At 37.9% G+C, this 25861-nt stretch overlaps 1 protein-coding gene across 6 annotated transcripts in view; it reads right to left on the reverse strand.

Moving 5' to 3' along the window:
- CCDC148 (coiled-coil domain containing 148) overlaps positions 1–25861 on the reverse strand; it is a 263194-nt gene that overhangs the window by 188994 nt on the left and 48339 nt on the right. For 5 of the 6 annotated variants that reach the window (XM_049888810.1, XM_049888808.1, XM_049888811.1 and 2 more), the window contains exons 2-3: positions 14623–14764; positions 626–688 (exon numbers count right to left, since the gene is read on the reverse strand). In XM_049888810.1, the coding sequence (XP_049744767.1) occupies positions 626–688; positions 14623–14731 (172 nt within the window). In that variant the 5' untranslated portion in view covers positions 14732–14764. The remainder of the gene's footprint in view (positions 1–625; positions 689–14622; positions 14765–25861) is intronic. The other variant, XM_049888812.1, reaches the window with a different exon arrangement.

Below are 25861 nucleotides of genomic sequence, written 5' to 3' on the forward strand. Positions count from 1 at the left end.
GTAGCGCACTGGTTAAGCACTTGGCTGTTAACTGAAAGGTCAGCAGTTCGAACCCACCAGCCACTCCACAGGAGAAAGATGTGGGAGTCTGCTTCCATACAGATTTCAGTCTTAGAAACCCTATGGGACACTTCTACTCTGACCTGTAGGGTCACTATGAGTCAGAATTGACTCAACTGGCACAGGATCTGCACATTTTCTATTTCATGCAATATTTCTCCTTTAATGACTGACTTACTTTACTCCACATAATGTTTTCAAGTTTCATCCATATTGTAATATGTACCACACACAAAAAAAAGGAACTGGCAAGTCCTTCCATGTGACCAGAAAATGAACTTTCTATTATTAAAATTCTGAAAATCAACATTCCAATTTTATATCTTATCAAAAGCGTATACCAACCAAAACCAAACCCAGTGGGGTCGAGTCGATTCCGACTCATAGCGACCCTATAGGACAGAGTGGAACTGCCCCATAGAGTTTCCAAGGAGTGCCTGGCGGATTCGAACTGTCAATCCTTTGGCTAGCAGCCATAGCACTTAACCACTACGCCACCAGGGTTTCCTCAAAAGCGTATAATCTACTGTAAATCATAAAACTGAATTAGAAGTAAAAACAATACCTGAGCTATCGTTTCTCTGAATTGTCATGAATGGTCGGTCTCTTTTATTCATGTTTTCTATACCTGTCAAGAAAACAAGAAATATCCAAAATGTCACAATGTTATTCTTAAAACATTTTTAAACATACGTTAATTGGAGCATTTTTAAGGCTTAGGACTGGGTGCCATTACTTCTTGTATATTATTAAAATTTTTCTGTTCTTTGCTCCTAGAAGCCTCCCTCTGTTGTTTGTTCTTGGTCTCTGCTTCTAGTCTTTTCACTCTAATCCCCCTCTATTCTACTGTCCCAGTGACTGGTAAATATTTTGTGATTAGAAAGTTGTGTGCTTTATCTTGAGTTCATGGGAGGAAAGAAACGACATAAATTAAAGACTAGAGCAACTGGCCAACTTACCCTACTTCCATTAAGCAATACAGCACTTGTGGTAGATAATGGAGATTCAGTCTAGGTCCCTCTTCTAGGAAGGACTTGCTCTCCAGCTGTGAGGAGTGAGGTCTGCAGATAGACTCCACCTGCTACCTCCTTCAGGGTCAGCCTCAACTGCAGAAAGCAGTCTTGTCAAAGCATACCCAGTGACTGAGCAAGGCAGGGGTGTAAAGTCCCAGCACTTTGGACCTAATATGGGACACTCTTACGGGCAATATTCACAACAGAGCTCCCCTCCAGATTTGCTGAGACTTTGTTGGACCTGAATTAAAATTGACTTCTTCATCTGGCCAATCCTGTTTCTTCCTCCTTCCTTCCTCAGGGTGGGTAGATGCTAAACATTTTGCACCCCACTTAGTGCCTATTGCCTGAAAACCCAACCTGCGACAGCACTAAACTGAACTGAATTTTTTTTTTTAATTGTGCTTTAAGTGAAAGCTTACAATTCAGGTCATTTTCCCATACAAAAACTTAACACACATTTTTATGTGACCCTAGTTGCTCTCCCTACAATGTGACAGCACACTCCTTCCCACCACCCTGTATTTCCCATGTCCATTCAACCAGCTCCTGACTCCCTCTGCCTTCTCATCTTGCCTCCAGACAGGAGCTGCCCACACAGTCTCCTGTGTCTACTTGAGCTAAGACGCACACTCCTCACCAGTATTATTTTATGTCTTATAATCCAGTCTATGTCTGAAGAGTTGGCTTTGAGAACGGTTTTAGTTTTGGGCTAACAGAGATTCTGGAGGCCATGACCTCTGGGGTCCCTCCAGTCTCAGTCAGACCAGCAAGTCTGGTCTTTTTACTAGAATTTGAGGTCTGCATCCCACTTTTCTCCTGCTCCATCAGAGATTCTCTGTTGTGTTCCCTGTCAGGACAATCATTGGTGGTAGCCAGGCACAATTTAGTTCTTCTGGTTTGAGGCTGATGGAGTCTCTGGTTTATGTGGCCCTTTTTTTTTTTTTTTTTTCTTTCTTTTGGGTGCATATTTTCCTTGTGTCTTTGGTGTTCTTCATTTTCCTTTGCTTCAAGTAGTTTGAGACCAATTGGTGCATCTAAGATGGCCGCTTGCTAGCTTTTAAGACCCCAGACGCCGCTCACCAAAGGTGGGACGCAGAACTTTTTCTTAATATACTTTGTTATGCCAGTTGTCCTAGATGTCCCCTGAAACCATGGTCCCCAAGCCCCTATCCCTGCTACTCTGTTCATCAAAGTGTTTGGTTGTATTCAGGAAACTTCTTGGCTTTTGGATTACTCCAGTTGTGCTGACTTCCCCTGTATTGTATGTTGTCCTTCCCTTCACCTAAAATAATTCTTGCCTCATAACCATCAAAGAATGTTTTCTCCTGTGTTTAAACCTTTTCCTGAGTTCTTAAAATAGTGGTCTCATATAATATTTGTCCTTTTGCAACTGACTAATTTCACTTAGCATAATGCCTTACAGATTTCTCCATGTTATGAGATGTTTTACAGATTCATCATTGTTCTTTACTGTTGCATAGTATTCCGTTGTGTGAATATATCATAATTTGTTTATCCATTCATCCATTGATGGTCACCTTGGTTGCTCCCATCTTTTTGCTATTGTAAACAGTGCTGCTGTGAACATGGGTGCACATATATCTATTCATGTGAAGGCTCTTATTTCTCAAGGATATATTCCAAGGAGTGGGATTGCTGGATTGTATGGCAGTCCTATTTCTAGCTTTCTAAGGAAGCACCAAATCGATTTCCAAAGTGGTTGTACCATTTTACATTCCCACCAATACTGTATGAGTGTTCCAGTCTCTCCACAACTTCTCCAACATTTATTATTTTGTGTTTTTTGGATTAATGCCAGCCTTATTGGGGTGAGATGGTATCTCATTGTAGATTTGATTTGCATTTCTCTAATGGCTAATGATCGTGAGCATTTCCTCATTTATGAATGTCTTCTTTGGTGAAGTGCCTGTTCATACCTTTGCCCATTTTTTGATTGGGTTATTTGTCTTTTTGTTTTTGAGGTTTTGCGGTATCTTGTATATTTTAGAGATTAGATGCTGATTGGATTTGTCACAGCCAAAAAATTTTTCCCAGTCTGTAGGTTGTCTTTACTCTTTTGGTAATGAACTGAAGTTTTTTAAGGAACACATCATCTCCAAGGCAAACAGACTAGAACAAGTGGTTCTTTAAGTAACAGTACTCATTTATTCATAAACTTTTGTTCCATACCTCAAAGTTGAACTACCCAGAGAACATGCCTAGTGGCCTTTGCAATAATCTAAACTTTTTTAGCAGAAAAGAAAGGAGCAAAATCTATGACTTTGGGAAACTCTGTCAAGTTGCCAAGAATCTTGATAATTGCACACCAGCTTTAGAAATATACGGATAAACTCCAGTGTGCAATTTCTACAGAGCAGCTGGTCTGGGAGGTCTTCTGTCAAGGGTTTAATAACATTGGCAATCCTTCCTCTAGGCTGGTTTCTACTGACACTCACATTCTATTCATTATTCAGACCTACTGATCCTTCTTCCAAAGTTCTATCTAAGCTATATCCACAGCCTCTATACAAGTCAAGCCTGGCTGACAAGCTACTAACAGCTCCAAATTATCTGCTTCCATTTTGTACCCTCACAGTCCCTTTAAATTTACGATTCATTTTTCTTGGCATTGAGATTTTGAAATTGAGGCCCTGACACAAAATGGGATCTTGCAGATTCTCTTTTGGCTCCCTTAGACTAACCCTGTTTAAATTGATCCTCCTCCTGGTTTTCAGAGGAAAACCATGCAGCCCACACAATGTTTCTCACCATTTCTACACAGTTCAAATTTTAATTACAACCATAAGAATCTTACACTATGACACATTCTGGAAATTAAAGTTACAACAGAAAATAAGCTGTCTTCATGAACTTGAAGCCTAGTTTGGTTGCAGCTAAAAAATGATGACGTGGAAACACTTCTTGACCTACATACTTCAATCTTTATACAAAAATCATAAATAATTACTGCTCGCCTTTCAATGATATCAGAGGTCTCTAAAGACTTATTAAACCAAGATATTAAAAACAGATTTAATTGTAGTGTTTCTTGTCTCAGAGACTTAAACAAGCATTCAGATTTAGAATCTGAAAAGTTCACAAATAATTTATGTAGCCCAACTTCTCATTTTAGCACTTTAGAAGATGGAGGCTGACAAAAACAATCAAGATCACATAGGTAGTTAGTAGCAGAAGACCTTCAGGTCCAACATTTCGTATTCAATATCCTAAATATCCTATTTAATGTAAACAGTCACACATTTGTATAAAAATATATATGTGCCTAGTTGTGGGGTACTATCCCAGAGACCACTGGTGCTTTAAGTAACACAGGGCATTTGCTCTGTATCACATTTCTAAAAATCAGCAAAATGCAAAATGTATCTGGTCCCACATATTTCAGATGAAGGATTATGAAACCGTATTAAAACAAACATTTCCTGATTCCCAAACAAGTACATGTCAGCTAGGCTATTTCAATTTTATGCTTACCAGTGAGAAATTCAATGGCTACTTCAGCCTGTAGTTAAAATGCTTTTGGCTGAATAACTGCCACTTGAACGAATTTTCATGTTAAATAATTTAAGAGCACTTAGTTTTAGAAATTATTCCATGTTCACATTATGTGACATCTTAGAAATTGCTTATGAGTGTCATCAAAATGTGAAGCCTTTTAGATCAACTAAATTACTAAAAATATTTTTAAATAATATATTTTTATAAGAAATTTCTTAGAGTATAGAAAGAGCACTTTGATATATAATGCAATGATAGCTTCACTGTGGCTAGAGGGTTGAAAAATATTTTAATGTAGTTAGTTTTTAACAGATTTGATAAAGAATCTAAATTTATAAAAAATACATGACCTCAACTAGTCTCCAGAGGGCAAATGAACAATCAAGACTTCTGTAGAGATGAGAACAAAAAGAACATGAATATTTAAATAACAAGGCAGTCTTTCTACAGAGTTAAAATTTGTATTTGTCTCTCTTTCCTAAGAAAATCTCTTTTAATACACTGAGAAAGAGTCAGTTATACTTAGGTTTAAAATCGTACAACATATGGATAGCTTGTTAACTCTAAACTGTTTAACAGTATAGATAGGTGGATTAGCCAATCATCCATGAGTGTGAGTTCTCTAAGACAGTAGGGACTCTGTCAAATCAATTTGAACAGTACCAGTTTGAAGAAATATCTTAGATGTAGTATTGAATTATAACTTTTTCATATGAAAAATCTCATGACATTTTAAGTATTGGTTCATATACTATGGTCAAAGACTAGCTTAAGCACAATTCTTCCAACATACAAAATTCTTTTTTAAATACTAAGCAGAATGGTGCATATTACTTCCATTATGAAACATTATGCATTATAGTTACATAAGATAAAATTATCATCCTGGGAAAAATAGTTAAAGACCTCAGTTACATAATTAAAAAAAAAAAAAAAACCGTTGCTGTCTGGTCGATTCTAACTCTTAGCAACCCTACAGGATACTGTAGTACTGCTCCATAGGGGTTCCAAGGAGTAAAAAAAAAAAGAGTACCTGGTGAATTGAAACTGCCGACCTCTTGGTTAGTTGCCAGTAGCTCTTAACCACTACGCTACCAGGGTTTCCAGTTATATAATATATAGCTCATAATTGATTCAAAAGTAATGAAAAAAGATCTCACTCAAAATAGCAACCAAAACAAAATATCTAGGAATATAGTCTAAGAGAAATTTGTAGGACTTCTATTTTGAAGTACTACAAAAGTTTACTAAGATGAATGAGAGAAAACTTGAATAAAGAGAAACAATTCTAATTCTGCCGACCAAAGTATTTGACAGTAGCGACTTCTATATAGTAGGATTACAATTGATTTCTTCTTTCTTTGCTTAAGCATAATTTCTAAATTTTTCTTTTTTTACAAGAAGAAGAAAAACAGACTTAAAAATACTTAGCAGTGGTAATATTATTTTACTATATCTTGGGAAAAGCTATCAAGATTTCCAAATTTTATCAGGTAAAAAAGGAATTGGATTCTATCTTTCAAAAAAGTAAACTTGTAAACATTTATGAGTATAGTCTCCATATTGATATTGAATTGACTTACTTATTTCTCATTCTTTTTAGACTAAAAAGTGTGTTAACATTAAAATATTTACAAGGTCATTATTTTAATGCTCTATGGAGAGTAATAAATATATTAAACTACTTTTTCAATAATAAAAATAACAATAGTTAAAATAATATCAAATTATATTAAGATTATAAGGCTAAAAATAAAAATTTCCAACCCTATTCAGCCCTAGTCACCCAGTTGCATTTAGTCCTGATGGTCAGGTCATTTTATTTTTCTCTTCTTTTAGAAACTTTCTATACAAGTTCATGTGTATATCCGATTTTTACAAATGGAATCATGATATATATACACATATCATTCTATGTGTGTGTACTTGCATGCATATATGTACCTATGTATCTTTTTTTATCTGTAATAGCTGTAAAATGGTCCATTTATGTATGTATATATATACACACACACAGTACAAGTATAAGAAAAGTTTTTCAAAAATTCTGCCCTTTTACTACAAAATAAAATCCATAGTTAGCCAAAGGAAATCTATAAAATCTCTGTCCTTTTCATAAGTCATACAAATTTGCTCATGAAGCTACTTCCACATATAGTTAATCCTTATGAATTTCCCTATTTTTATGTCTGTAAGAGCTCAAAGAAGAGACTCTAAATCAACTTTGCAAATGAAAATGATTCAAATGCAAACCTACTTATCCCATATGATTTTCCAGTAAAAGTCTGGGTGGCAGAGTCAAGTGGAAAGAGCAAAGTCAATCAAGGCAAAGAACTTAGAAGGACCCAGTTTCTAAGGGGCTTCAGAGTTCTACAGAGAGCAAGTGAACCAACTACAGTGAGTCTTCTATGCCCTCAAAGCAACTTTATCCCTCTATGTCCTCAAAGATACTTTAGTAATTCCAAAAGCCCAAGGAAAAATGTATATTTGTGAAGTTTAAGGCAGAACATTCTAAATAAAACAGGAAATTTCCAGACATTTGAGGGAAGAATAGATGAATCTACACAAGATGCATTGACGGTCTCAGAAATTCGCATTAGAAGCCATGCCTGGCAGTTTTGAGTTTTGGCAAATCAACTTGTAAAAATGCAATAATTATTTATTAATAAAAACAATTTTATAACTAATACCCCCCTCAAACATGGAACCCATAAAAGAAGAGTAATAAAAAGTGATTCTCTGTTGACTTGCCATTTTGGACATGCTTAAACTGGTTTGTACAATTTTCTTCTGACATAATATGGGAATCCACTTTCCCAATCTACATACCTGGACTTTAGGTAAGAGACTCACCTGTTTCCTCTTAGCCCCCTTTACTTTTAAGCTCTCTATCCATAGAGAGGTATCAGATAATTCACCCTCTCCAGATCTTTTGCACAGATTATTTTATCTGGTTTCCTAGGCCCATCAATCATCACATGACTACCTGAATGAGTGATGTCTCAAAAACCCAAATATTTCAAAGAACTCTTGTCTTAGTTATCTAGTGCTGCCATAACAGAAATAGAACAAATGGATGGCTTTAACAAACAGAAATTTATTCTCTCACAGTCTAGGAGGCTAGAAGTTGGAATTCAGGGTACCAGCTCCAGGGGAAGGCTTTCTCTGTCTGTTGGCTCTGGAAGAAGGTCCTTGTCATCAATATTCCCGTGGTCTAGGAAATTCTCAGCACAGGGACCCCAGGTCCAAAGGGCATGCTCCACTCCTGGTTGTTCTTTCTTGATGGTATGAGGTTCCCCTCCTCTCTGCTCAATTTACTCTTTTATATCACTAAAGAGATTTACTCAAGATACAAACTAATCCTGTAGACTGCATTCTGCCTCACTAATATAACAGCTTCTAATCCTGCCTCATTAACATCAATGAGGCTAGAATTTACAATTGGATAACATAGGATAATCACATTGGGTCACAAAATGGTGGACAACCACACAATACTGGGAATCATGGCCTAGTCAAGTCAACACATATTTTGGGGGGACACAATTCAATCCATAACAATTCCCTAACTACCAATGGTTTTCCATTGCTTTGCAGAACAGGGTTCAACTCTGCATAACCAAAAAAGTACTTCTAAATCTATTGCTTGCCTTTTTAGTTTTACCATTAGCTATTACCCATATGCACTAAACACTCCAACATTCCAAAATCATTTGCAGATCCCTAAATACATGATGCTTATAGTAGACAGAGCAACAGCTCCCCAAAGATGTCCACATCCTAATTCTCACAACTGTGTTACACAGTAAAGAGAATTTAAGGTTGCAGATGGAATTACGGTTGCTGGTGTAGTGGTTAAGTGCTATGGCTGCTAACCAAGAGGTTAGCACTTAGAATCCACCAGGCGCTCTTTGGAAACTCTATAGGGCAGTTCTACTCTGTCCTATAAGATCACCTATGAGTCGGAATCGACTCGATGGCAACAGGTTTGGGTTTTTGTTTTGTTTTTTTAATCATTTGACCATATAGAGGAATACCATCCTGGGTTATCTGAGTGGGCCCAAAGTAACCACAAGGATTCTTCCTTATAAGAGGGAGACAAGAAGGACATACGACGACAAAAGCAGAGATCAGAAAGGAGAAAGATTTGAAGCTGCTATGCTGTAAGCTTTGAAGATGGAAGAGGGGGCTATGAGCCAAGGAATGAGGGTGGCCTCCAGAAACTAGGAAAGGCAAGGAAATAGATTCTTCCTGAGAGCCTCCAAAAGGAATGCAGCCCTGCTGACACCTTGATTTTAGCCCAAAACCAAGAAACGAAACCTACTGCTGTTGAGTCAATTCTGACTCACAGAGACCCTACAGGACAGAGTAGAATTGCCCCTCATGGTTTACCAAAGAGCACTTGGCAGATTCAAACTGTCAACCTTTTGGTTAGCAGCCAAAGCACTTAACCACTGTGCCACCAGAGTTTCCTGATTTCAGCCCAGTGAGACCTATTTTGGACTTCTGATCTCTAGGATGGTATGACAATAAATGTGTGATGTTTAAACCACTAAATTTGTGGTAAATTAGCAACATGCTCTTTCATACCTCCCTGCCTTTGCAAATGCTATTGCCTATTCTTGGAATGTCTTTGCTTACTCTCGTCTCTCTGTCCAATATCTACTTATTTTTCATTCTCATTTTAAGCATCCTATTGAAGCCTCTCCTAACCTAGATGGAGTTTTTTTTTCACTCTTCTACACTATTATTGCACCTTGTATATGCACTTGTATATACTGCTGTGCTTCTTCATTTTTGTATTTATTCCAATGTTTATTGAATATTGGCCATATACTAGAGTAAGGGATATAGATTTGCAGTGAGGCCTTCTCTGATCATCCCACGTAAAGTAGCGTCCGCCAATACCAGTCATTCTTTATCCCCTTAGCCTAATTTTTTCCTTCACAGTACTTCTCACTATGTGGCTTTATACTACATATTTATTAGTTTGTTTACAGTTCACTTATCTACAACTAGGATGTATGCTCCATGAAAGCAAGGCCTTTAGCTGATTATCTCTATTTCCAGAGTGCCTAAAACAATGCCTGGTGTGTTTTAGGAACTCCATACACAGTTGCTGAGTAAACATTAAGTGACTGCACTAGAGATCATAGTCCTGTCCCTAAGGTATGGTACTATTAATGGCAAACATAATTTTCTTCTCCTCTTCCTCAAATTTTTAATCTAGGCTCACCTGTATTGGATGAAATTAATGTCAAGGGCAAACTTCAAATCAAACATGGGTAGGATATTGAGGTATGTGTAAAGAAGTGAGGAAGGAAAAACATGCTTACTTTATCTCAGGGAACTTCAGCACTGAATGCAAGTTCATGTTAATAGCAGGTGACAGGTGCCCCTTGACCAGCTGTTCAGCTGCCAGTCATGGCACACAACTCCCCACATCAAGAACCCTGGGCAATGCCTCTATTTGTTAATAATCTAATAATAGTTATGCCATGTTACTTTTCCAAGAGCTTGAGAATAAGAAGCAGATTCTCTGTTTGACTAGTAGACCCAGATAATCTGGTTCTATCAAAATATATTATTGAGTGAAGAATGGAAGTTGTACCATGATACATGCCATATGATACCATTATATGAAGATGCACAGACACAAAACTACATGTTACACACACATATGTATGCACACACATATGTATGTTATACACACACACACACACGCCAAAGGAAAAAAATTCTAGAGGATACACAAGTAGACCAAATTGGAGAGGATAATGCAATTGGAGGTTAGTGTCAATGGGGATGTTAGCTTTATCTGTAATGAAATCTTTGAATTTTTACAATGAGAATGTATATATACATAAATTGTTTATATAATTAAAAGTAATAAAAATTATCACACAAGGTTTTATCTCTGAATAATTACATCTTTTATTGTAGAATTAATGCAATGACATTAGAGTTTGTAAGTGATTATCTAGTGAGCTCTGCTAATGAGAGACCCAGAGCCTGGTACCCCTATTTACAAACATCTCTGAACCTACTAAACTTGGACTACTTCCAGGAGCACCTTGACCCTAGCAAGTTGCCAAAATCCTGTGAAGCCACACAGATTTTTGTGCCTTGTAGGAGATATTTCTTCTGATATGTTCTTTAACAAAATAATTCAAAACACAGTACTTTTCCTTTTGATTAATGGTCACAAATGCATTGCTCTTTCTCTTGATTACTAGCTCGTTCATTAAAACAAAACTGCTAAAGCCAAGACCACAAGCAAGGTTATAGAGTTCAACAATTAGATGGAGTTTTGTTGTGCTTCTCACTGTTACTGCTGAGGAAATTTTATCATCTGAAGTTTAAAACTGTTGCAGACATAGCAAGATGCCAGTACCACTCTCCCTTTTTCCTTCCTAACAGAATCCAATTTCATTCAGGGCAAACAAATGGCCATGTGACACAGTTCTTGCCAATGAGATACAAGCAGAGGTACCCTGGGAATTAAAGGGCAAGGTTTGCTTTCTTCATATAGGCACTGCCCCTTCCCTCATGTCCTTTCTCCCTTCTTCTTGCCTGGAATGTATGTGTGAAATTAGACAAGGAGAAGCCATCTATAACTAAAAAGTATTAGGATAAAAGCTGTGTGCTACCTATGGCAGAGAAAAAAGGTAAGAGGAGCCTGGGACATGGATGCTATCAAGAATCTGCTATGCCTGTCCTGAACTGCTTCCCTCTGGACTTATTATATGAGAAAAATAAATCCCCAAGCTTCTGCAATCAGGTTCTGTATACTTTCAGCCAAGCAGAATTCCCAACTGATACAGCCTGGGATAATATAAAGCACCCAAGATATTTGGGTGCCTCTCCATACAAAGGAGTATGAAAAATCTTCTAGAAAAGTACTCATCAGTATAGACATGGGATAAATATTAACACCATTTCTTTGCATTAGAAAATTACATTTAGCAAAATTTCCTCTTTTGAAACTCCAATAGAGTTTCATTTGCAGTTTCAACATAGCTGAGAGTAAGTAGAAAGATGTGTCGCTGGTTCTGGAAGGGAATTGAAGGAAAAAAAAAATTCTCAGAATCATGATTTCATTATTAAAAAGTAGAAGAGAAGAATGTATCTGTGGGTTTACAATATTCCAGAATAAAGATTTTTTTTTCTAAAAAGGATCAAATATTCAAGGAGCAATTTTCTTCTAAAATGCTACACAAAAGTTTTTAAAAAAGGTTTCAAATAAAAATATCAATCCAACACTCTCTAAATTAACAACAAAGGCTATAAAACTGTTAAATGACATCGCCTGGAACATGGTAGCCGCTAATATGCTTTGAATGAATAAAATAATTGCCAACAAATATTAATTCATTTTTTGTGTTATTGTCTGTTAAGGAAAAGCTATTAAGGCTAGGAAGTGAAGAAATAAAGGGGAAGATTAAAGGAGTTCTAAGAAAGTTTTTTTAGAAAGTTCAGATGGAGGGAAAGAAAGAGTGAGGAGAAAGGAAAGCAGGAAGAACAAAAGAAAAAGCCAAAAGAGAAAATTGTTCACTTCCTGTTTCCTCTTTCCATTTCCCTCAGTTTGCGTCAACAAAGCATCCTACTTCCCTATATAGGCAAATTTGGAGATTTAATAGTTGTTTACATCTAATTTACAGTTTAGATGGGCTGCACTGAGGTGGCTAGACACTTTACTGCAGGGAAATGTAGAGTGGGTAATTAAGACACATAAGACACTTGGGTGAGAGGTGGGCCCTCAGGCAGGTCTGGATGGGGTTTCCAGTGAGAGAACGACGAACACAGGATGAGCAGTTAAGTTCTTGAGAAGAGGGGACGTCTGATATGACCAGAGAAGCATGGTAAAATGATGTCAAGAAAGTTTATTTTCCTGGCTCAATATTTTGTTTCAACCTAGTTCTTCACAAAGGAAAGGGAAATTCTCTGCTCTCCTTTATTTCGTGGTCTTTTTCCTTTTTTACTAAGCTAGCTAACTTACAGTCTCAGTTAATAAGATTTTAGAGTGCGGTTTTGTTTTGTTTTAGCTACAACATGAGGCATCCTGGAGTGTAAGATGTGTATCAATGTGTGTGGGCGGGGGGTAGGGAGGGGCAGAAGTTAACAATTATTGAGACAGCACCTACAGTGCACAATACAACACTATAAAAAAAAATAGCTACTATTAATCCCATTTATACATGTGAGAAAACTGAGTCTCAAGGGGGTTAAATAACTTATTTAAAAACTCATTCAGGAAATGGTAAAACCAGGTTTTAGAGTAGCTGGTTTCACTCGTTTAACCGTACCATTGATTCCTAAGGACTCTTAAGACTCTCTATATTTTTAAAAGCTCCCCAAGAAATATTAATGATTAGCCTAGTTTAAGACTTATTTTAGTACACATCACTGCTTCCCCATACATGAAGGCAAATTAGCCATATGCAATGTGGTTACAGTAGAGTTTTTTTCTCCTAAGCTTTTTCAACTTCTGAGACCTTAACTTTGAAATTAACAGATGTGCTTTTAACTGGGAGATCCAGAAAGTACCACAAGTTCAGGCTGAAGCAAGTTTTCCCATTTCCCTCTCCATCCAAAGGGAGATGAACCAAATTCTACAATCTTTAGAACTAACATCTCTCTATAAATTCTACAACCCAGGCTAGTTTCTTCTACCTCTTGGTGTTAATACCCAAGCCTCTGAAGTCACCAAATTGTCCATTTCTTCTTTGGGGACTTCTCCCCATCCCCATGCTTCTCAAACTCTTTTCCACATATTCTACTTTCTCCCCATATTCCCAGGACTGTTTAATCCGCATTCACTTTCACTCACTTATTTTGCATCCATCTCTAGCTCCAACTATTTGCCCCAATCTTGTTCTAATTTTTGCCAATCAATTCCTGGTAATCAAATCAAGCGCACGCTTACACCACAGATATTTAACAAATGTCCTTGCAGAAATAAATAAAGGGATATAAAAATTCATATGTGGTTATAGAATTCTGTGTCCTTTTGAAATCCTTCTTTGAGCACTTCCTTGCTTCTGGCACAACAGGTTCTTTTTGCAGGTTCTTCTCGTGCTATGCTTGTCCCAGTCCTGGAATCAGCTATGTTTCCAAGAAGCTAGGGTTCCTGGGAGAATGGTATTTAGAAGCCAAGATCTGGGCTCTAGATGTGCTCATGGCTATTGAGATGATGCTGCTCCTAGGCCCTCCCTGTGGGCAAAGTTAGGAAATACACACACACACTGAAATCTGTATTTATCTTTCTAACTGTATGTACAACAAACATTTATATATATATGTATGTACGTATACAGAAAAAAAAAACGCACTGCCGTCAAGTTGATTCTGACTCATAGTGACCCTATAGGACAGAGTAGAACTGCCCCCTAGAGTTTCCAAGGAGCGCGTGGTGAATTCGAACTGCAGACCTTTTGGTTAGCAGCTGTAGCACTTAACCACTATGCTACCAGGGTTTCCTGAATGTGTATTTATTTATCTATTCTCACTTATATCTCCAACTGCAATCCAACAGTACAGGGTTCATTCTAGTTTTCTCCCTTTCCATATCTGTAACTCCTTTCTGCAGTGATGAGAAACATGGCTCTCTTTATCTTTAGTGTCTTTTATTATTAGATCGTCTCCCTGTTTATAAACAATCTCCCATCTCTGATGCCACCTTTCCACCACACAGATGGCCTCCTCATCTCACTTGGTTTCCACCAACCTGCACCAGATGCTCTCCACCACCACCTGGACTCCAACATTCCATGGCGGGCTATACCCTTTCAAACAGATTCCTATCTCATTCTTACTCCCCATATTCTCTACCATCTCATCGCATGGACACTCCTCCTACTCAGTTGAGTTTCAAAACCCAAGTCAGGCTTCCCTCTCCATGTTGATGCTCTTCTCACCCTACTTGGGCCTGACATCCAGCACCAGATCGCCCCCATTTATAAATGCTCTCCCTCACCGAATTTATGATACCCCTCACTGGACTGCCCCTCCACATGGATGAGGTTCTTACTCTGGTTAATCTGTGGCAGCTGAACCCCTCCAAATGAATGTCCTCTTCTGCCTTTTTGGGTTTCAACACCATGCTCTGGGCCACCATGGTTTGCTCCCTCTTGCAGCATAGACACTTCACCTAATGGCTTTAGGAATGATTGCTCAGGAAGGGAAAGGGAAGAAAATGGAAATTGTGTAAACAGAACATTTTCTTCTTCCTAAGTAGATAGGGTACCTCAGCAGAAATTATTTACTTTGTTGCTATTATGATTTAACAGCTTTCTATTGACCACCCTAAAAATGTTTGCTATATAAAATAACTTCTTCTTATTCCCTTAAAACACCAGCCAATCAATATTTTCTGGTCTTTTTATGCTAATAAATTAAAATACATATTCATTAAATTAATTAACACAGTAGCTTTTTAAATGACCATAAATATGGGTAACCGATGACAAAGAAAAGAAACCACAGTACCCATTGTGCCCAAGAGGGAAGTAATAAACCAGAGCACTCAAGAGTGTGAACTCTAGAGCCAGAGTGTTGAGTTCACCCAGCGCTGAGACCTCTGGCAATTCCTTTACTTCTTCGTACCTCAGTTTGCCTATTTGTAAAACGAAAATAATAATGATATTTCCTAATATTGTTGTAAGAATTATGGCAGATGATACACAAAAACTTCTTAGACGAGCATCTGGCACACACTACCAAAAAACCAAAACCACGGCCATTGAGCTGACTCTGACTCATAGTGACCCTACAGGACAGAGTAGAACTGCCCCATAGGGTTTTCAAGGAGTGGCTGGTGGTTTCAATCTGCCAACCTTTCAGTTAGCAGCTGACCTCTTAACCACTGTGCCACGAGGGCTCCTGGTGCACACTAAATATATAAAAAATATATTAATAATGTTATTACGAGAATACTCACAGATCCCTAAAAATATGTCCAGAGACTCATGATTCTTAGACTCTGATTTCAAAAGCAATGTACTAAAATGTAGACACTGTTACTTGGGTGATCGCTTGACACTAATGTCATCATAAATCCATGGGCACAAAAATAAGCACCAAAGTTGTACGGATGGATTTAGACTAAATATTTATATTCTTTCTTTAAGATTACGTTTGAAATAAATCACACAATATTTCAATTCTCATAAAGAACTTGCAGATCTCCTAGCAATGTCTATGATCCCAAGTTTGAGAAACAACTCCTTATAAAATAATATTTTTCATTCTCTCTGTAACATGAAGATATATTTTTTAAAAGGCCAAATAGTCCTTTAGTGAATTTGATTTTGGTTTAAATAGCCAGACTTTATTTCAGATATTTTAAATAAGAACATAGAACAAAAAAGAAAGAAAGTTTAGGTATGATAGAATTCACACTAATTTACTACCCATAAAGCCTGTTGCCATCAAGTCAATTCTAAATCATAGTGACTCTGTAGGACAGAGTGGAACTGCCCCATAGGGTTTCCAAGGAGCGGTTGGTGGGTTCCAACTGCCAGCCTTTTGATGAGCAGCCTGAGCTCTTAACCGCTATTACAGAACGTGAAACGATTATGGTAAAGTTAATTGGGTTGCTCCTAGATCAACTCTAATTCTCATCCCAAATTCCCTTAAGAGAAAGGCTAGATCATTACTCTTTCAAAAGCACTTACCGTATCTTCATAAATTAAAACTTGATTTCTCTTCATTTTAAAGTAATCTCACCATAGACTAAGTGAAGAATGCTCTGTAGGACCATTACCATACCTATTTATTTCTAAAGATGTTTACTTTGATTAGAATTCATTCTACTCTCTGTCTTTATTTGTAACTGTTTTCTCAAGATTCAAAAGGTATTTTCAGGACAATTCTTACATTTTATAAATTCAGCATAAAAGTTTAATGGGATATTGAAGATGAACTGTCCTCCCCTAAAAATGGGCCCATATCTCCTTTGGTCATAGAAAAATAATGTCATTGTCAAACCTGTCTTGGGTCAGGCTTTGCTGTAGCTTGGTGGAGGTATAGGAGCCTTAATTGGCTGTCCAGAAACAGAAGGGAAAGACTATATTGACCATCCTCATGCTTCAATATGTATGTACCTTTTTAGTGATCAAGGTCATTTCTTAGCACTTGTATCAGAAAAAATTCTAGTTGCCTGATGTTTTAATGTGTCCCACTTTACGAATGAAGTTATTTTAAGAACATCTACCCTATTTACATGCTGCTTGACACTACCAAGTTATTGCCATCAAGTCAATTCCGACTCATAGCAACCCTATAGGACAGAGTAGAGCTGCCCCATAGGGCTTCCAAGAAGCAGCTGGTAGATTTGAACTGCCGACGTTTTGGCTAGTAGCCGATCTCTTAACCACTGTACTACCAAGGCTTGGTACTACAAAAAAAAAAAAAAATTATAATGAGTGTCAAATAATGAGTGCCTTTTGTCATTAAGTGAAAAACTTTTAAAAGCATCATGAAGATTTAATACAGCTATGATCTATGACTGGGAATTCACTTGAGGGCAATGGGTTTGTTTTTTTTTTTGGCTATGATTTATATAATCTTGAAGCTTGCATATTATATTGCTCAATTTCTCCCAGACAGCAAGTTGTAAAGGGGATTCCCTGGGGAGGGAAACTTCACCCAAGACGAGAGGATAGAAGGACTAGAAGGTACCCCAAGCTACAAAGAGCAGGAAAGCTGAGGGCCAAATATGCCAGGAGGAGAGTTAAGACAGGGGTGGAACTGGGCAGGGAGATCCAAGTTCAGAACTAGGGAAATGATGCTAAGGAAGAACAGATGGGTGAAAGAAGAGTGGTGGGGTTACAAATTCATTGCTTAGAATAGAAATTTTTCAAATCTTTACAATAGCCAAACTCTTTTGTAAACAAAATTTCTTTTCCAAGATATTAAACTTGAAGCTAAAAAAGGCTTGAAGTCAGTCTATCCAGTGATGAAAGCTTTAAGATAACAAAGTTTAACAGCTGTCAAGTGCCATGTTACCCACTAAAAGAAAACAGGTCTGCGGTGAGCATAAATGAAGAAGCCCACATGCTGAAATGGAAGTGGTGATTTTTTCTAAGACGTAGACTCAATCTTGCCCTTTCCTTGGCTTCATCTTTTCAACTTTGTTGCTATTCCTGAGCCAATAAATTTTTCTAGTTTTTTTTTTTTTTTTAAGTTAGATTGTGTTGTAACTAAGACTCCTCACAAATACACTCAGGCAATGTAATGTTTGGCAGAAAGTAATTTACTGTTTTGCAGAGCCGCTTGGTATTATCATAGTGTACCAATTTCCCCAAATCACAATTCGAAAACCACTCCCTTAAGTAATAGCTATTACTTAAGACTTGTCTTTATGTGCAGACAGAGATACAATATGTGGACGGTATCAGGAGTAAAGCTTACACATACTTCATTCATTCATTCAATCCAAAACATATTTATTCAATTCCTATTATATGCTAAGCACTGTACTAGGCATTGGAGTTATGTTGTTGTTAGGTGCCATCGAGTCGTTCCAACTCGTAGTGACCGTATGCACAACAGAATGAAACACTGCCCAGTCCTAAGCCATCCTTACAATCGTTGTTATGCTTGAACTTATTGTTGCAGCCACTGTGTCAATCCACCTCATTGAGGGTCTTCCTCTTTTCCGCTGACCCTGTACTCTGCCAAGCATGATGTCCTTCTCCAGGGACTGATCCCTCCTGACAACATGTCCAACATATGTAAGATGCAGTCTTGCCATACTTGCTTCTAAGGAGTGTTCTGGTTGTACTTCTTCTAAGACAGATTTATTCATTCTTTTGGCAGTCCTTGGTATATTCAGTATTCTCCGCCAACACCACAATTCAAAGGTGTCAATTCTTCTTTGGTCTTCCTTATTCACTGTCCAGCTTTCACATGCATACGATATGATTGAAAATACCATGGCTTGGGTCAAGTGCACAATAGCCTTCAAGGTGACATCTTTGCTCTTCAACACTTTAAACAGGTCCTTTGCAGCAGATTTACCCAATGCAATGTGTCTTTTGATTTCTTGACAGCTGCTTCCATGGCTGTTGTTTGTGGATCCAAGTAGAATGAAATCCTTGACAACTTCAATCTTTTCTCCGTTTATCATGATGTTGCTCATTGGTCCAGTTGTGAGGATTTTTGTTTTCTCTATGTTCAGGTACAATCCATACTGAAGGCTGTGGTCTTTGATCTTCATTAGTAAGTGCTTCAAGCCCTCTTCACATTCAGCAAGCAAGGTTGTGTCATCTGCATAACGCAGGTTGATGTCCCGTTCTTCTTCATATAGTCCAGCTTCTCGTACTATTTGCTCAGCATAGAGATTGAATAGGTATGGTGAAAGAATACAACCCTGACGCACACCTTTCCTGACTTTAAACCAATCAATATCCCCTTGTTCTGTCCGAACAACTGCCTCTTGATCTATGTAAACTTTCCTCATGAGCACAATTAAGTGTTCTTGAATTCCCATTCTTTGCAATGTTATCCGTAATTTCTTATGATCCACACAGTCGAATGCCTTTGCATAGTCAATAAAACACAGGTAAACATCCTTCTGGTATTCTCTGCTTTCAGCCAGGATCCACCTGACATCAGCGATGATATCCCTGGTTCCACGTCCTCTTCTGAAACCAGACTGAATTTCTGGCAGTTCCCTGTCAATATACTGCTGCAGCCGTTTTTGAATGATCTTCAGCAAAATTTTGCTTGTGTGTGATATTAATGACATTGTTCTATAATTTCCACATTCAGTTGGATCACCTTTCTTGGGAATAGGCATAAATATGGATCTCTTCCAGTCAGTTGGCCAGGAAGCTGTCTTCCATATTTCTTGGCATAGACAAGTGAGCACCTCCAGCGCCGCATCTGTTTGTTGAAACATCTCAATTGATATTCCATCAATTCCTGGAGGCTTGTTTTTCGCCAATGCCTTCAGAGCAGGTTGGATTTCTTCCTTCAGTACTATCGGTTCCTGATCATATGCCACCTCTTGAAATGGTTGAATATCGACTAATTTTTTTTGGTATAATGACTCTGTGTATTCCTTCCATCTTCTTTTGATGCTTCCTGTGTTGTTTAATATTTACCCCAGGGAATCCTTCACTATTGCAACTCGAGGCTTGAATTTTTCTTCAGTTCTTTCAGCTTGAGAAACACCAAGCGTGTTTTCCCTTTTGGTTTTCCATCTCCAGCTCTTTGCACATGTCATTATAATACTTTGTCTTCTCGAGAGGCCCTCTGAAATCTTCTGTTCAGTTCTTTTGCTTTAGCTGCTTGGCGTTCGAAAGCAAGTTTCAGAGTCTCCTCTGACATCCATCTTGGTCTTTTCTTTCTTTCCTATCTTTTCAATGACCTCTTGCTTTCTTCATGGATGATGTCATTCCACAACTCGTCTGGTCTTCGGTCACTAGTGTTCAACACATCAAATCTATTCTTTAGATGGTCTCTAAATTCAGGTGGGATATACTCAAGGTCATATTTTGGCTCTTGTGGACTTGCTCTGATTTTCTTCAGTTTCAGCTTGAACTTGCATATGAGCAATTGATGGTCCGTTCCACAGTTGGTCCCTGGCCTTGTTCTGACTGATGATACTGAGCTTTTCCATCGTCTCTTTCCACAGATGTAGTCAATTTGATTTCTGTGTGTTCCATCTTGTGAGGTCCATGTATATAGTCGCCGTTTATGTTGATGAAAGAAGATATTTGCAATGAAGAAGTCATTGGTCTTGCAAAATTCTATCATTCAATCTCTGGCATCGTTTCTATCACCCAAGGCCATATTTTCCAACTACCAATCCTTCTTCTTTGTTTCCAACTTTCGCATTCCAATCAGCAGTAATTATCAATGCATCTGGATTGCATGTTCAGTCAATTTCAGACTGCGGCAGCTGATAAAAATCTTGTTTCTTCAAATTTGTTCCCAGTGGTTGGTGCATAAATTTGAATAACAGTCGTATTAACTGGTCTTCCTTGTAGGCATATGGATATTATTCTATCACTGACAGCGTTGTAGTTCAGGATAGATCTTGAAACGTTCTTTTCGACGATGAATGCAATATCATTCCTCTTCAAGTTGTCATTCCCAGCATAGTAGACTATCTGATTGTCAAAATGGCCAATACCAGTCCATTTCAGCTCACTAATGCCCAGGATGTTGATGTTTATGTGTTCCATTTCATTTTTGACGATGTCCAATTTTCCTAGATTCATACTTTGTACATTCCAGGTTCCAATTATTAATGGATGTTTGCAGCTGTTTCTTCTCATTTTGAGTCATGCCACATCAGCAGTGAAGGTCCTGAAAGCTTTACTCCATCCACGTCATTAAGGTCGACTCCACTTTGAGGAGGCAGCTCTTCTCCAGTCATCTATTGAGCGCCTTTCAACCTGAGGGGCTCATCTTCCAGCACTATATCAGACAATGTTCCACTGTTATTCATATGGTTTTCCCTGGTTAATGCTTTTCAGAAGTAGACTGCCGGGTCCTTCTTCCTAGTCTGTCTTAGTCTGGAAGCTCAGCTGAAACCTGTCCTCCATGGGTGACCCTACTGGTATCTGAATGCCAGTGGCATAGCTTCCAGCATCACAGCAACATGCAAGCCCCCACAGTAAGACAAACTAACAGACACGTGGGGGATTGGAGCTACAAGAGTGGGCAAAAGAGACGTATTTTCTGCCTTCATGGTACTTAATCTCCATTGGACTTATGGGCAGTGAACTACAGAAAGGAAAGCCCAACTGGTTATTGATGGTTGCCACTCTCTCCCAATAACTCAGCAAAAAATATTAGTGGTCAAAATGTATATTCTTTATTTATCAGGAACATTTAATTAAAACATCAATATTATTTGTGAGATGCCTACATTACTAGTCCTAGAGCATGCTATGTCAGCTAATAACTACCATAAAAACTTAAAGAGCCTTTAATTAAGACCATATAGATGAATTAAACATTTGCAACCAAAATAATGAGGCTTCATTTTATACTAAGGAGCCCTGGTTGCACAGTGGTTAAGCAATCCGCTGCTAACTGAAAGGTCAGTGGTTTGAACCCATTGCCCTCATTTCATACTAATTATTGAAATTGTTTTTCTGTTTTCAAAAAGTTGGGGGAGTGATACCTTTCTTTATTCCTGAAAACACAAATTGTTAGCAGGTAGTTTAGCAGGTATTGCTTTCCTTAGTACACAATATCATTATTTATGAATAGAAATTATTAAAGGGTCCTTCTATTAGGAAGCCATAGCTCTCAATAATAACTAATATTTAAATAGTAAACCTTTTGGGTCCTACAGTGAGATTTTTGGTATAGTATCATGACATGACTTGGAAAGATTCTTCTATATTAAATGAAGAGGGCTGAGCTTTCTGGTTGTGCAAGTGAGGTTGCAATCATTTATCAGAAAATACTTTTGGGACTTTGACCACAGTGGAGGTAAGTGAAATCATTCAGTAATTTAGCTGAGCATTTCAGGCAGCAAAGTGTCTAGGGTAACAGGTGTACAAGTAAAGGTATGAGGGGATCTGGAAAATGAAGTACAGTTTTGGGTATGAAATCACAAGGAATATGATCTCAGATTCTTCCCTTTAACTGGCAGTCCTGATGTTTGCTCTTAAAGCAGGAAGTGATGACCTCACCAGACCCATTCATATTATATGGTCGTAATTCACTGCACACACTTATACATAAACCCATTTCCTGTATCTGAGTCATCAGATTCTTTCATCTTGAGTTCCTACCTCTAGTTTCAGGTTGCAGAAGTTAATATCTTAAAATACAGAAAATGACTGTTTCTCTATAAAGCATTCACCTTCCTGTATTTGTACATCCATTGCTTCACTCACTCATTCAATATTTACTCAGTCCCTACTGTATTCCAGTCACTGGGCTAGGTGCTGGAGATACAAAGATGAAGAAGACACAGTCTTCTTGTATAAAATATCTAGAATAGACAAACACATAGAGGCCAAAGTTTATTAGTAGTTACCAGGGATGGGTGGGAGGGGGAAAGGGAAGTTATTGCTTAAAGAGCCCTGAGTTTCTGTTACGGTTGATTAAAAATATTGGAGCTAGATAGTGGTGATGGTTGTACAACATGAATGTAATTAATGTCACTGAAATGTATATTAAAAAAGGTCAAAATAGCAAATGTTTTCTTATACATATTTTTACCACAATAAAAAAATTGATAACAGAAAAGAAGAAAAGGCTGTCCTCCAACAGCTCACAGTATATGATGATGTCTCTAAACTTTTTATTACACACTCCTATTAATTCATATTTAGCATGTTCGGTCAATAATGGATATTTACCATTTGTAAATTATTACTATTATTATAAATTATTACTATTCTCTAATACATCAGGGCAAAATAAACCCTTAGGATAATGCTTACAGGGAGCAATAGTTGATGTAAATCTGTATTCAAGTGGTCTTAATTACTTTAAATCTTCTGTCAGAACTAATTAGCTGCTAATGATATACTTTTTACCTGTAACAGATCTGATGAGGCAGTTCTACTCTGATCAGTCATGATGCATGACCACATGCAACACTGCTGCCATGGAAGTCCTCATAGAGGTTTCAGGGCTGGCTCTGGCTTTTCCCTGCCATTTGCTTTTGCTAATATTACAAGTGTCACCTACAATCCAGGGGTTCTTTGTATGAATCCATTTAAGGCCCATGTCCATTTTGTGAAGACTAATTTCAATTTTTTTTTAAATTAACATAATCTGTAATTCCCCTTAAAACCAGACAAACATAACTGCAACATTTCACAATATACTGAATATGAGCACATGAGTGAGAGCAAACCATGTGTAATGAGGGACTAAGTGAAGCTGCCAGGAGAAATAAGAAAAGCTTACTTTATTCCCTTAGGTTTAAAATAAGTATATATAAAGAGAAGATCCAGCACTGCCTTCCCCCACCTTTCTTCATAGGATTGCCCTGCACTCCACACTGCAGAATACTGCTCTAGAGAGTGAGGCTGGGAGCATGACAACACGGATGTGTACAATGTGCTACTGGAGCACAAAGGGCAGGCAGCCTAATTTTGCTTGGAGTGGAGGACTGAGGTGGAGACAGATAGGACAGGTAAGGTAGAAGGTGAGTCTTAAAGAATAATAAGGGGGTTCATCATATACAAAAGGGAGCCTTAAAAGACATAGCTATTCAAGTCAGGTGGGCACAAAAGCAGGATGTGTTTGGAGAAGTACAAGCAGGCATTTCTGTGTGGCTACAGATTAGGGGCCAAGAGGCAGCCTCAGATTTAGACAGAGAAATAATGGATGAAAAGAAGATTGACAGAAATCTGCTGGCACCAAGAACACTGATGGCTTCAATTTAGAAAAGGGCAGCCAAAATTAAATAGATGAGCTGATGAGAGAGCAGATCACAGAGGTGGATAGATTTTTTTTTTTTTTTAAAGAGAAATCACTGAGGAACATGACACTGCTGCACCAACTTTCTTGGGAACTAAATAAATGGTTCTTATCTTCAAAAATGTCACAGAGGGTAGAACAGTTCACCTATAAAAAGCCTTTCCAGTTACCAGATACCTGTGGGTTAGGCAAATGGAATAATTAAACAACAAAGTTGATTTTAAAGGATGTCATGGCCATTTTGCCTTTAATGGCCAAAGAGCTTGCTGAATTCCTTATACCCTGACATTCCTCTTTGCAGACTCTTACCATTCAATACGTATAAGTAACTTTGAGGACCCACCAGTAGGGCATGTAGGGTTCAAATAGATGAATCAATATCACTGAACCTTATTTCACTTAAAATAACTGTCCACCAGTTTGTAGTTTACTTACAAAAGTAAAGATTAGATATAATATTTTAATGTATGCATATATTCAAACACTACTCTTCCACTTCTGAAAAATTCAAACTTTTGCAGAACAACCATATAGTACAGGTAAAGCAAAGAGACAATTATCATTAACAAATGATCAGGAATTGAGTTGAGGATTCCAAGTAGCATCCAAACCACAATGAAAGAGTAAAATCTGTCATAACTTGCTTCAAAATTAAAGAAAAGGGAAGAAAATAGGGCTATTCTGGGATGGCCAGAAGGTTGAGAGAGAGAGGATTCATGTCACAAGGAGGCTTGAGCAAATTCTAAAGGAGTTGGCGCACCAAACACATGGGGATGTTTTGGGCAAAGCCACCTAATAAATAACAGTACTGAGGCTTAACAGAAGATGCCAAATTCTCCTAACTCTTCTCACTCTCACTTGCAGGAAAAAAAAAAGGCGTGGGAACCCCACATTCCTCAGGGCTTCAGGAGTAGGAAAACAGAGAGAAAGATCCACGAGGACTTGGAGAGCAGACCCCTCCTTCCATTCCCTTTCATGGGCCTTATATTCTCAGTAGTGTAGGGCCCCTCACAAGAAAATTATAGATTTTACTTCATAGGTAGTAAAACTTGCCTACCTTGTTCTTACCACACCCTGAGAGCTAAGAACTGTTTTTATTCACCCTGCTCCAGCAACAAAACTCTGCTGTTTGCTCTCCCTCTAAAATGAGTTAGCTTATTATAAAACATTCAAACAATACATAAAAAGCCCATCAAAATTCTATCTCTTAGAGACAATCATTTTGTGATTATTTCTTCAGCTTTGCTTTCTCTTTTTCATTGGGTCTGTTCCTTAAAGTGAACAAAAAACATTAATTCTTTTCAAAATATTGTATTTTTCTTTTCAAAGTGTAGAAGATGTTCAAAATCTATTCAAAGTAACATATGCTACATTCTTGCACCATGCAATAATACAGCCTCACCTACTGGAGAAGCCTGCTCAGGCTAAAAGTAAAAGCTAATATAAATAAAATTTATTTATTTATAAAAAGCTAAAGCTAGGCTAAAATGCTAGGCTAACAAACTTGTGTGTCTACTCTCCTGCCTTAGAGACAGCCAGAAACCTGCCTGGGGCACAAGGGGCCCATCCAGTTTCCGTGGTCACTCACCCTACCTGAGCAGTGGCCCGTGCTTCAGAACGGCCCCTTTCTCTTCCCTGCTGTCCCAGGAAAATTCCCATGATCTCAGCTAGTTGTTTGAAGGATGTAATCTGATTAACCTCATGTTAACATGTGAATGAAGGAAAGGTTGCTTAACTAGGAACCTTCCCATGAGTACGTTTGTTAAAGCAAAATAATCTCTAGAGGCTAGGATTTCAGTCTGGGTGATAAAATAAACTGGAAGTATTTCCAGTAGTATTAAAAAATAAGTTTGATTAGATGA

This window comes from Elephas maximus, chromosome 6, assembly GCF_024166365.1.
Source record: "Elephas maximus indicus isolate mEleMax1 chromosome 6, mEleMax1 primary haplotype, whole genome shotgun sequence".
Classification (NCBI taxonomy): Eukaryota; Metazoa; Chordata; class Mammalia; order Proboscidea; family Elephantidae; genus Elephas; species Elephas maximus.